Raw genomic sequence first — 12,540 nt, forward strand, 5'->3', positions numbered from 1 at the left:
AGGAAACTGTCCCACACAGTGTGAGTGGAGGAGTCCTCCTTGTGCGATCGCTGTTAAAGAGGCAGTCCAGGGGCGATGCCCAAAAGCAACGGGACCTCAGATGACGTTGAGATGGCTGTTGCTTAAAGAGGAGGGGCAGAGCGCAAAAGGCCGGTCACACGTGAGACTGCGCAGGGCCTTGAGAACCACGTCTGGCATGTGATCTGTGAGCATCCGGGGGCTGATCAGGACGCTGCGAAAAGCCATCTCGCTGGACCACTCCGCACGGTACGTCACCTGAGAGAAACAGGGCCTGGGATGCAATAAAAGAAAACGGGTTTTATAAAACCAGAAAGAAATCGAGAGGTGCATCGGGTATTTTTCCCCAACCGTTTGGCCCAGAATTAGACCAAAAAAACCCAATCTCAGTTCATGTCATATAAAATGGCAAAAGAAAACAGAAAAAAAAGAAAAAAGGTGAAGGTGAAGGTGAACGCTGACCTGCGTGAGGGACCATCCTCTGTGATGTGAAGGACACGACCAGGCAGGTAAAGGGGTAACTGAGGGCGATGGCTGGGGGTGTCATCCGAAGATAAGCTCTGGTATGAGGTGGAGTGCTGGACCAGCAGGCTCTCCTCGCCAAGCAACGGCTGGCTTAGCTCCTCCTCCCTCCGGTTGTCCATCTCTGTCGGACAGTCATCGGGTGTGCCCCCAAACACCTCATACCAGCAGCCGTGCAGCAGGATCTGATACTGCAGAGAAACAGAGAATGGGAGAAAAGAGCGATGATTGGGGGAAAAAAAAGGAAATGAACACTTTTTGAACTGTGATGCCTGCAGACTTTGTTCATCCTCTGAATGAGAATCTAGACCGTTTGGAGGCTATATCTTACCTTGGGTTTACTGCAGTTAGACACCATTTTTAGTATTCTTCTCTTTAAGTCTTCCATGTTTGGAATACTCAACCTACAAAAACAGCAATGGAAAGAAAACACAGCTAAGAAGAAGCCACTCATTACGGAGGAGTGATACAAAATATACCAAAGTTTATTAAAGGGTGCACTATAAATTCTTAAAATTACCCCTGACAGACCAAAGTAAAATACAAGTTCTCCAAGAATAACTGAAACGTCTGCACATTTAAAATTAAACTTCACGTTTAAGATAACATCACCACAGTCTTGTATTTCAGTGACCCTCACCTGGGTACCAAGTCCTTTCCCAACACCACAGAGATCACAAACTGTTTTGAATAATCAGCCAGTGCTTTGCTAAAGTTAAACAGAAACAACCACAGGAAAATGAACAATTTTAGTGCTATAATTTTGCAATCTCAGTGGAATATTTTGTAGGTCACGTTGTCAAGAATAATTTTAGATTCACTTCCCCATTTGCACTTAAGATTACCCAAAGTCTAGGCCATATTCACAAGGTTTCTGCCCATACACAGAGTGAGGCATAAAATGTAGTATGAGTTTAAACTGCTTTAAAATTTAAGGCTTTAGTACAACACACATCAGGCTTTTATTACTAGGTGAAACGTTCAACAGTTTGAGCGTCCGTTACCTCATGAGGCCCCCTGGTGGTGAAAAGGCATAGCACTGCAGTGTTGGGTACATGCTGCGCAGTAACACAGCTAGCAGCGAAGCTGTTCCAGCACCAAGACTGTGTCCTGTGATGACCAACTTATACTCCTACGGATAAGTGAAAATGCACATATGAAACTCAATGTGTTAAAAAAAAAAAAAAACATTTTCCGCATCAGTCCATGTCTAAGAACAGGATAAATCAACTTACAGGTGCAATGTTAAACGCCTGACTCAATATGCCATCATTTACTAGTTTTTTGTAGATGTAGCTTGCAGCTTGAGATATGCCCTGAGGAAAAGAGAGAGATTACAGACAGTTACTAAAACACATCATTACTGAGTCAAGAAGAACTACGCTCAGAGAATATATTCCAGAGAAGCTCATAAAATGGCTTAGGGGATAAGTTATGCAAAAATGCAATATACTGCCATAAAACAGTGTAAGGCAACGTACACCAATACCACCGTATGCAGTGGCTGGACTAATGTAAAGCACCCACTGATAATCAGAATAAAAGTCAACTGTGTTAATAGTCACCGTGTGGGTCGGCGGAAATCTTTAAATGGCCCAAAACCGACAAAAAACAGCCACACAAAATATTACGTTTAAGTTTTAGCTTGGATGTAGACGGACAGTATTTCAGAAGTGAGGGGTGTGAGACAGTTTTTAGGACAATGCAAAGTACAAACATTTGATTGTATTTCCCCCACCTTGTGAGCATAGCAGGCTCCTGACACACCCTCGATGGACAGATTCTCACAGTCTGCAGAGAGATCTGTCAGAACATCCTGCACACACAATCACACACACACACACGCACACACATGCACACACACGCACACACACGCACACACACACACATTTATATACTCACGAGTGAGGTCAGTGTGGGAACAAGTTCACCAACAATAAATAAAAAGAATGAAAAATGCTGCTTTTTTGACAGTGTTTACGCTTACAGAAAGAGCATTAATTCCTTTATCAATATTAATACAAGGCTTTGAACTTTAACCTTGCTCTCACATCCTCCTTTCTCAAATCAAATTAAATTCCCTTTGAAACAATGCCCTTGAACAGGATAAAACACTGACTCATTTCACAGAATGTTTACAGGACTCACCTTGAGAGACAAAGTGCCTCTGACAGCGACCAACACAGCTTCCCTCTTATGATCCAATGCCACAAAGAACGGAATTTCGTAAATCTGTGAAGCGATTCAAATTTGACATTCAGTAGGTTCTATACTGCAACAAGGTCAGCTTTCAACAACAACAACAACAACAACAACAACCGGTGTGGGTGTTTTTGACTGAAAAAAAACAGGAGACAGTACCTGGTTGTGAACACTAATGTGAATGAAGTCTCTGAATTGAAGCCCAGTGGTGAGTAAGACAGAGGTAAAGTGGCAACCCAGACCATCTCCCCCGACAAGGTCGTACTCCGCGTTGCGGTTTTGACAGCTGAAACACAGACGACACCATTCATTCATGTGACGCTCCTTTACGTTGCACAAGAGTGATTCTGCATTATTTTGAAACTATTTAGGTCAGGGCAGTCACAAGGAATGATGATGCAGTTCAGGTGAACTGCTCTCTTACCAGTCTCTGCTGAGTTTGCATACTCCCGTGAGAGGGTTTGAGTAAACATACAGGGGCCAACCATATGCAGCTGCAGCAAACTGCATACAATGTGCAGCTTTCTCAAGCTCTATTTCCAAATCTTCTCTCTGTACAAACGCACCGACACACACGGAAACAATTCGAATGTCAAGCTTCCCAATGTCGAGTTCTGCCCCTCTTTGATCTACGTACAGTGGAATTCATCATGTGAAAATAGTTACAGCAACTGATATAGTGACAGAAGTCTCATACTGACAGCAGTTTCAAGATCTACAAAACACTTCCTTCATGCAGTCCTTGAGTGTCTGTCCTAAACTGCATCTGATTAAAATCTTCCGTGTTTTGAGATGCAGTACTCACAATAGGAGAGGAAGGACTGTGTGGTACCACCTCGTCAGGGTCTCTGCACAGTTCCATCTTATCCTGCTCCTGATGCAACAGAGCCAGCCCAGCCGCAATGTCACTGGGCACCAGGTCTGTGTCCTGAACCGGGACACAAACATGTTAAAATGTCACCATCCGTCACCTATTAACTAACTCCACCAACACCAACACCAACACCAACACAAACACACACACAAACACACACACACACACACACACACACACACACACACACACACACACACTACAATCCGCCTACGAAATCTTACTTCCTCCCCTTCATCATCTTGCACTCGGATCTCGTACCTCCTACATCCACACATATACTTCCCCATTACTTCCACACACCCCATTGTATGCAATACTTGGTCTTGTCTTGTCTTGTTATGTCAGTCTCTCTGTCTGTCTGTATATCCGTCCACCTGCTTGGTTTTGTCATGTCCCATTATGGCCAGTGATGTCAGTCTGTTAGTCTGTTTGTCTGTCCGTCTGCCAACTTAGTCTTGTCATGCTTGTGTTTTTATGTGCCTGTCTGTCCTTTTGCTTGTTGTTGTTATGTCTCATCATTCCTCTATCTGTAGGTCTGTCCTGTCTGTCTATCTAGGAATTGGGAGGGAGGGAGGGAGGGAGGGAGAAGGAAGGTTGGGGGGGGGGGTTGTGGAGCGACTTCACTGAATGTACTGAATTTGCACTTGTTTCAAATAAATAAATAAAGTTGTCCTCCAAAGAGGGGGGGTGGTGGAGGGCCCAAAAAAAAAAAAAAAAAAATGTCACCATCCAAATATTTTGTCATGAATGTCTCTATGGACACATTCAAATTCAAAATCTGAGCACGGATTATGAGTGATTTTGTATTTTGCATTAGAGAATTACGGCGGAAGAAAACAGAAACTTTTGCTTTGCTTACTTAGTTTTGCATTATAACAACTAAGCTTACACAAGACTTACTTCAGCGTATAGAACCCTGCTGAGATTGTGGACTAGTGGCTGAGCAGAACTGCATATACCCAGACATGAGTCTTCACTGATTCAAAAATGACTAATAGGTACTTTCACATGTCAGAGGATTTGCCGGGCGAATCAGTCTTGAATTACATTTATTCGATACAACAAACGGGACCAAAGATATACTTTTTGCACTTACACAGTTCTTAAGAGCTGGAAGCACTATCATATAACTAAAAAAAAAAAAAAAAAAAGAATAATAAATAATAAGAAAAATTGCCAATCGTACAAAACAAAAAAACTCTATCGTTACAGGGGCGCTTATTAATAAAAGTGGACATTAAATTCCTCGTCTGACCGTTAGCCTACGGCTCCGCTTAAGAGAGGTAAAAAAAAAAAAAGGCTCTGCTCCTGACCGAGAAGAAGCCGCTGAAGAGCTGGGCGATGCTGGAGAAGGCCGCCCTGTAGTTGTCGTCCTGAGGCAGGCAGCAGCAGAGCAGACGCAGACGGCTCTCCCACACGCGCGTGGCCAGCGAGCGCGCCGTGTAAAACAGCTGGGAGGACTCGCTGCTCTCCATGTGTCTCAGGCCGTGTTCGTCCACCAGCGCAGACCGACGCAGGCTGCCCAGCGGGTCAAACACGACCAGAACGCCCACCACCGTGAAGAGGAGAATGATCCAGCTGGGCATGGAAAACGAGACAAGGCTACGTGTCTGGTAAGCGATACAAACCTCTTTTCCTCCCCTTCAGACAGGCTGCGATCTAAACTAAAGCATCCCGTCGGGACTGTCCGCTCCTGCGAGGCTGGTGCACGCACAGGCTTTTGTTGAAACTCAATAGTTCAACTCAATAGTTCATCAAAGGAATGCACTGATAGTACTGGTTTTGCAGTTATTAGTTCTTTGAAGTGCTCACATAATACACACTCTGGGAAACCCTGGTCTAAGATCTGTCCATATGACCTAATGTTTCTGTAATTTTTGCTTAGATGTTTCTATACAAATTACGTTCAAATATGCCAACATCGGCATTGCAGATTGATCCATACTTTGCTACAGTGCTGCTTTTCATTCAGTTTGTTTTACTTGAGCAGATCTGATTTGTGTCAATTTCTGTGGCACAAACCGGTACGAAATGATTTAAAAGCAACTGCTTTTTGCTCACCTGACAGTCACAGCTCCAATGACAGCACCAACTTCAGCAGGATCACATCCACTGCTGTTGTCCGACACCCAAACGGCCCCGAGACAAGCCCACACCAACTCAGGGATGTAGAGCAGGGCACGGAAATACACCAGAGCTGGCATTGAGCGCCGAGGCCCTGGGTTCATTATAGTGCCTGTAACAACACCAGAGAAATGCACCGTCTTCCTTGAGAAAGCTTTAAATGCATTGTGGCTAACAGATCAAAACACTAAAAAGCTATCACTAATGAGGGATATGAAAAGGACGTACCTTGAGCGCTTACATAAACAATTGCACATAATGTTAAGATGATGACCCCAAGCAGAACCAGTAGCACAACCAGGTAATAATGTAGCACTGCTCCGCCACCACAGTCAAACCGCCCCTTATGGACGATGTACAAAATCAGTGTTCCAATCCACCTGAAAAATGTAAATATTGTAAATTAACATAGATGAACACATCAATACATATGAGAAAAAGTGTCATTACTTTCATATAAGGTGACATCTTAAATGCAATAAAATGATTTAAATAGTTTTCAGATGACTTGAGGTCCCCCAAAATAACCCCCCACGTTCATACAGATACGTTTCCATAATTGAATATGACTTAAACATACTAATATTCGTGTCTTACCATACAAGCCTAATGAACAATTCGAAAGCTCCGGGAAACACAAGATCATCGCTGGCAATTACCCATCGCCGACCGAACACCACTATTCCAGGCATCCTGACGGGTTACGTGGTTAGTGCCACGAGGCTTCTGAAAGTAACACTGTCCAATTTCTACCGCCCGGCTCAACACCGCGGAGATCAGAGATCGAGCGGATCCTTCATAAAATTTTCTTTCAAAATTCTTTCAAGCTTGCCAGCAAACGACAGGCTAACACATCTAAGACAGGGGTAAGGGTGGCTACCTAGCTAGTACGTCTCTTCTCTCGTTTAAAACAGCAATCTCACATCATCTGTAAGTGAGTAGTTGTCTTCATAAACACAACAAAGCACCACGCAAGGTAGTCTCAGAGGATATTTAACAGGCTGTCAAACTATTTACGAGATACTGATATTGTGTGTTAATGACACGCAAAGAGGAACTAGCCAGCACCCGCTACTATTATTGCAGTGACATGATTTGACATATCCTTCAGACAACTGGAATTACGGGTCAACTTAATTCAGCTTCATATCAACACTTACCTAGCTAGTATTAAACATATTTTCTCGAAAACGTCACACAAAAATGACAAACGTATAATATTCTGCAAAACGAGCTATATGGAAATGCCAGTGATGCAGACCTATCTAAGAATCACATATAGCTCGACTGTTTTTGTTCCTCTGTGTCCTCTTAAAAAAATCCGCCGCCCTTCTCACCATTTCAAATAGTTCCGCACTTTTTGTTACTCATTTGGAAACATATTCATATTTTATCGTTACATATTTTTGTGCTTGATTTAAAAAATAGATTTATTTCTCTATAAACCAAACATCAAAATTATATGAATTATATATAGTCAAGCCCTTCTTCAAATGAACACTTTTTTAAAAGAACACTTAGCATGCGCAAAAAAACTTCAGTTTCACAGGAGACACCACACCAAAAAAAATCCATATTTAAGGTCACGTACCATTCAAATGAACTGTGTGTCATTGCAAGAACCGCAACTCATTATTTCAAAATGATTCAAGACATGAATAACCATTCCCATTAGAAACCATGTTGTCATGTAAGATAAATCACAACTGTAAGTGCTCTTACAAATTCTTCTACTTTGCACAAGTCACAGATGCAGAAGTCTTTGTATATGCATATGTCAATTAACACGTGCAATTTATTAATGATTTTCCTTTGAATAACTTGGTTCTCTCTGAACTGTCGTTTTCATAACTCATCTCTATTTTTGAAAATGTGGTGTTCAATTATGCGTTAGAACAGAGGGTTGATTTCCAAATTTTAATCACCAAAAATATTATTGGTATGCTTCCACAAAAAAAAAAAAAAAATAGATGCAGCACAAGCAAAACCAAGGTTGTTTCCCATAAAAGATTTATTTAAGGTGGTAACATCATGCAAAAGCCCAGTTTAAAAAAATATAAACAAAAAAAAGAATGATTGGGATTTTTTAAAAAAAAAAAGAGAGCAAAACAGGAAGAAAAAAAGAAAAGAACAGAAAATGCTCAAATTGTAGCTCAACAATGCCCATTATATTAAAGATTTCCAGGAATAATCTGGCATGAGCTAATCAGAACATTTCATGTTGACGCTTGAATGGCAATTGTTTTTTCTTTTTCTTTTTTTTTTAATAAATGGTGGCAACTCATTCTACCTCTAAATGATGGTATTTTAGCAAATTCCGTTTGGCGTCCCATAGCAGCACAATTCTAAACTGTTCAGATTAGCATATTTGAAATGAGTGACCATTTATATAATGGGTAATAAACAGAAAGAAAGAAATAAAAAAAAAAAGAAATCAAAGGATTGACTGTTCAGATAAATGCAAAAGGAAACTGCTAAATTTGAAGGAAGCCATTAACTGCTATGAAAAAAAGAGCAATTCAACAATACTGTATCTCCATGGAAGCATGACTCAGGAGAACACTGACCCTAATAACAAGATACTGATCAAAGTATTTGCTTTTGGACATTAATACCCACCTCGTTAGAATTCAGAAACCGTTGTGCCACACAAATTTCAGCAAACACTGAGACTGTGCCATTATCATTGCATGAGACCAGGAGCTGACCAGAATATAGGGAAAACCATTCTATTTTACATGGCACTTTTGTTGTTTTTTTTTTTTGTTTTTTTTTTAAACAAAGGAATGTACACTAGGTGAAAACAAACCTCAGCAGAAATAAAACTGTTCTGCCACAGGGAGTAATTTGTCCAACAAACATTCCCATTTGCGTTTCAGAAAAAGAAAAGAAAAAACAAAAAAAAAAACCAATGTACATTTATTTCGATTGCAAATACTTACAAACTTAAGTCAATCATTATCATAAGTCTCCATGACAACTGTACATTAACAAATTTTAGGTGCTTTTTGTTTGTTTGTTTGTTTGTTTTCAGCTCTATGATGCTGCAAATCAAATCGTAGAGTACGCATTTCATATAGAAAAATTTTCTTACATTTTCCTTTATACATAGTACTAAAAAGTTTAAGGAAAGATGCATAAAACAGGAATCCGAAGGCCAGGACAGCTGCGGAATGGCGACCATTTTATTCTGGAGCTCGTCACATGGATCAGTATTCAGGGAAAATACAGTAATGGCTCCCTTTCGCGCTGCGTCTCAGACATCTTACGTTAGCCAGCGAGTGACGGTGTCCTGTGGCCCCCGTCGTGAGTCTGCCAAGGCGCTGTCTTTGGCACTTAGGCTGGCAGACTCAGCTTCTTTCCTTTCAGTACTATAAATAGAAGCAACAAGAAAACAAAACAAAACAAAAAAAAAACAACAACTTTAAAGACAGAAACAAGATAGAGGCTGAGGAACAGGTACAGCAGCACATGTCCATAAGCGAAATGAATGGATTTGTTTGTTTTAAATGAGAAACTGTGTTGTTTGCCTTTTAAGGTAACATGGGCGGAGCATCGTAACAGTGTGTGGAGCACAAAAAAAAAAAAAATCTTGTTTATTTCAAAGGGCAAGACAGGTGTAGGAATTCTAAAACAGGGCAACAGGTCAGCCTTACTAGATAAAATAAAGCCTTGTCATTGACTCACATATTGACTAGGTCATGGTGTTGCTGATGAAAGCACTAAGAAACTTCTGAGCAAACATTACAAAATCAATACATGTACTACAGAAGCAGAGACCACACTGACAACTGTGTATTTTAAACATATTAAACAATATACATGAAAAGCAGAAGGAATATTTAATACGCAACGTTCCGATACCACAATATACTTGTTGTCTAATCTACTTGATCAAAGTAGCAAGAGTTTTGGGGATTCATTGAAACGGTGATGCAGACCTACTGGTCACTCACCTTTTGTTACATAGAGATAGAAGAAGTCACAATAGAGGATTGTCTGAACCACTCCAGCCACGATGGCGATCATGTCAAAGAAGCCCTCAAAGTAGAAGCGCCAGATCCAGTTGATGAGATAGAGAGCGCGATAGAGACCCAAGAAGAACAGGTAGTGGGTGGTGATGGTCTCAGCCTCTCCAGTCTTACTGATCATAAAGAGCTGAGGCAGGATGGATACAGACTCCAGATAGATAGAGAAGGTCCATAGGATCTATATAACAACATTGCAAACAAAAGGATGGAGTTAGAATGAATAGTTAAAGATGTTCGCTGTAGGAACCGCACTGAAAAGATTGAGATACAGTAATTTTTCAAAAAGGAAAAAAAAAAAAATGAATTATGGAAAAGTCCAAGTAGAGAAGACTGAATGGAAAGAAAAGGAGCGAAGGAATGTAGCATTTTGAAGTGTATAGACTAGTTTACCTCCAGAGGAGAGAAATCGTGATTGACCAAGAAGGCCAAGCCACCCACTGGGACGACCAGGAACTCCACTCTGAATGTGTCGTGGTTTCCATCGTAGGTGGCTTTAAACTTGGCGTAGATGAGGTAAACTGTAGCGTACGAACATCCAATGTAGATCACCTGCATTGAATTAGAAGAATGACATGTGAAAAGTCAAATCAAGAACAAAACGTGGTTCATTTGCTTGTGAAAGGCAGCTTCTTAAAAAAAAAAGAAAGAAAGAAAGAAACCAAACATAGTTCTGGATCATATGAAGCTGTTAAAGGTTCATAAATATAATGAAATACAATGAATGCATGTGTTATTTAGAGGGTATGTGGGTATGAAAAGACCTCACCTTCATTGTTGTGTTGTAAAGGGAAATGAAAGAGGTGAGCAGGTCCAAGTAACGGGTAGTGAAAACCAAGGCAAACAGGATCTGGCTTTTTCCAGAAATACCTGGAAAACAAAGGAAAAAAGTGCTATTTGTAAAGTTAAAACACTTAAAGGTTCTGCAACTGTTTTGCAACTCCAATGTGGGCCAACATAAACTGTTGCAAGGCAGTAAGCAGAAGTCTCGTTAGCTTGTGTGGCCAGTTTATCTCTTTGGGGACCAAAGAGCATGTCTGATTATCATAACACAACTTCGTTCAAAAAGTGTACACATTTCCACATGCATTTAGCGTTTCAAACTTGACTGAAGACATCCGATAAATTCCTATCCATAAGACTATAAATCTACAGAGGTACAAAAATATTTTCCTACTCATTCACACTTAGGTAAGCTCTAAATGCATGGCATCTCAATGCTGACAAATGTAAAAATACACTAACATTATCTGAATGAAGAAACCTTTCAATGTCAGTGAATCTCATCCATTTGGGCCAGAATCTCTCAAATGAAAAGACAAAAACATATACAGCAGACACTTAAAATAATGACAGTGCATTCAAACATATATTGTTTTCACGTATTTGCAAGATACAAAAGTTACTTATTACAATGTTATGGTTTTCTTCATTATTGCAAAAAAGAGGCATCGCCTCTACTACATCTACAATGAATCATATCTCAAAGGTCACCGTGGTGACACGCATTTCATATTGTTAATTAAATGTGCATCAGAAATGTCATATGATCAATGAATCATTGTAGGTTCATTCAGGGATAAGAAATATCAAAGACACTGACTAAGTCTGATTAACTCTTGCTGATAGTTTTCCTTTCAAGTCCTCCACATCCTGCATCTAAAGACAGGGTTGCCACGTCAGAGGACAAATCAAACCATTTGTCATGTATGCTGGAGAGGGAATGAATGAAGTCGACCGGTTCCATATTCGATAACGAACATGTATAAAATAATGTGAATGGCGAACTCACGGAAAAATTCATTCAGGCGTGTATTTTTGTTCTCATATTCACTGGGGGCTTTCTCTGATGACACCAACACTGCCCCCACATCTCACGAGCAAACCAGTTGAATGAATGATAGAGAGCCCCCTCGGCGGCAGCTAAAGCCAGAACTTTGCCATCTCTGAAACTTCATAGTAGTTTCGAGGTGCAATTGTTAACCATTATGATAAGAGGTCAAGCTTGACTCGTTACTTTGACGTTTAGTCACCCGACAAGGATGTCATCTAACAAGCTAACTTACACTTCAAGTTATACTCAGGAATGTAGCGCTCACTAGCTAGCTACTTGGGTTGATTTGCTAGCTGCAAATATAAACCGCCTCGCCGACTCTTTCAGTAGAAATCGACAGAGAGTAGCACTTGTTGGGTGCCAAACACAATTGACAGCTTGCCATAAGAATATTATCTCCCTATTAAACTGACTTCATGCTCAGCTTGTCATCTGCCAACTACATAGGTCCCGAAAGGGGCCTAGGCTCGCAGTTAGATTACGTTCCATAGGACACTCGCTAACTCAGCTAACATAATGCTAGATTTGGTCACTAAGCTACATCAAATCAAACCCTTACATGCTCACTATATACCACAAATAAAATAGTAAATCTACCTATACAGAGCACTGGCCAACCACTGCACCTTTCTGGCCAAAATTCAGCGACAACTTACCGGCACAAGACCTGGTTTTCCATATTTTAAGCAGCAGGATGATGATGGCTGCTAAATGGGAGAGATCCCCTGTGAGTCTGAAAATGTTCATGTTTCTGCTCTCTGCAAGATGATGCCTCCGGTGAAACCAAAACTCTGCTGGACAGCCTTGGCTTCGTTCCTGTTCTGTGCCGGTGTAAAGTCACAAAGAATTGCCCGCAGACACCTTTATCAGCGTATTCTTACTCCAGTGACTGAAAAGATGGCGAGCAAAGCGACGTGGCCCGGGGACGTGGCCAA

At 40.9% G+C, this 12,540-nt stretch overlaps 2 protein-coding genes across 3 annotated transcripts; both read right to left on the reverse strand.

Moving 5' to 3' along the window:
* On the reverse strand, positions 1 to 6,546 carry daglb (diacylglycerol lipase, beta). Of its 2 annotated transcripts, none has more exons than XM_030775285.1 (15): positions 6,341 to 6,546; positions 5,972 to 6,123; positions 5,681 to 5,855; positions 4,933 to 5,197; positions 3,548 to 3,670; positions 3,167 to 3,294; positions 2,902 to 3,028; positions 2,689 to 2,772; positions 2,279 to 2,356; positions 1,776 to 1,856; positions 1,545 to 1,672; positions 1,181 to 1,249; positions 872 to 944; positions 481 to 731; positions 1 to 292 (listed from the first exon to the last, which is right to left on the reverse strand). In XM_030775285.1, the coding sequence occupies exons 1-15, from the start codon at positions 6,433 to 6,435 to the stop codon at positions 97 to 99; spliced, it is 2,025 nt and encodes a 674-aa protein (XP_030631145.1). In that variant the 5' UTR covers positions 6,436 to 6,546; the 3' UTR covers positions 1 to 96. The 2 variants fall into 2 exon arrangements, with proteins under 2 accessions (XP_030631145.1, XP_030631146.1); XM_030775286.1 differs by having other exon boundaries at positions 475 to 731.
* A 1,553-nt stretch (positions 6,547 to 8,099) lies between these two features.
* kdelr2b (KDEL endoplasmic reticulum protein retention receptor 2b) lies at positions 8,100 to 12,524 on the reverse strand. Its single transcript, XM_030775637.1, has 5 exons — positions 12,262 to 12,524; positions 10,541 to 10,641; positions 10,165 to 10,323; positions 9,700 to 9,952; positions 8,100 to 9,114 (listed from the first exon to the last, which is right to left on the reverse strand). Exons 1-5 carry the CDS (start codon positions 12,350 to 12,352, stop codon positions 9,080 to 9,082), a joined length of 639 nt encoding a protein of 212 aa, XP_030631497.1. The 5' UTR covers positions 12,353 to 12,524; the 3' UTR covers positions 8,100 to 9,079.
* Positions 12,525 to 12,540: the final 16 nt, after the last annotated feature.

This window comes from Chanos chanos, chromosome 5 (genome assembly GCF_902362185.1).
Source record: "Chanos chanos chromosome 5, fChaCha1.1, whole genome shotgun sequence".
Taxonomy (NCBI): Eukaryota; Metazoa; Chordata; class Actinopteri; order Gonorynchiformes; family Chanidae; genus Chanos; species Chanos chanos.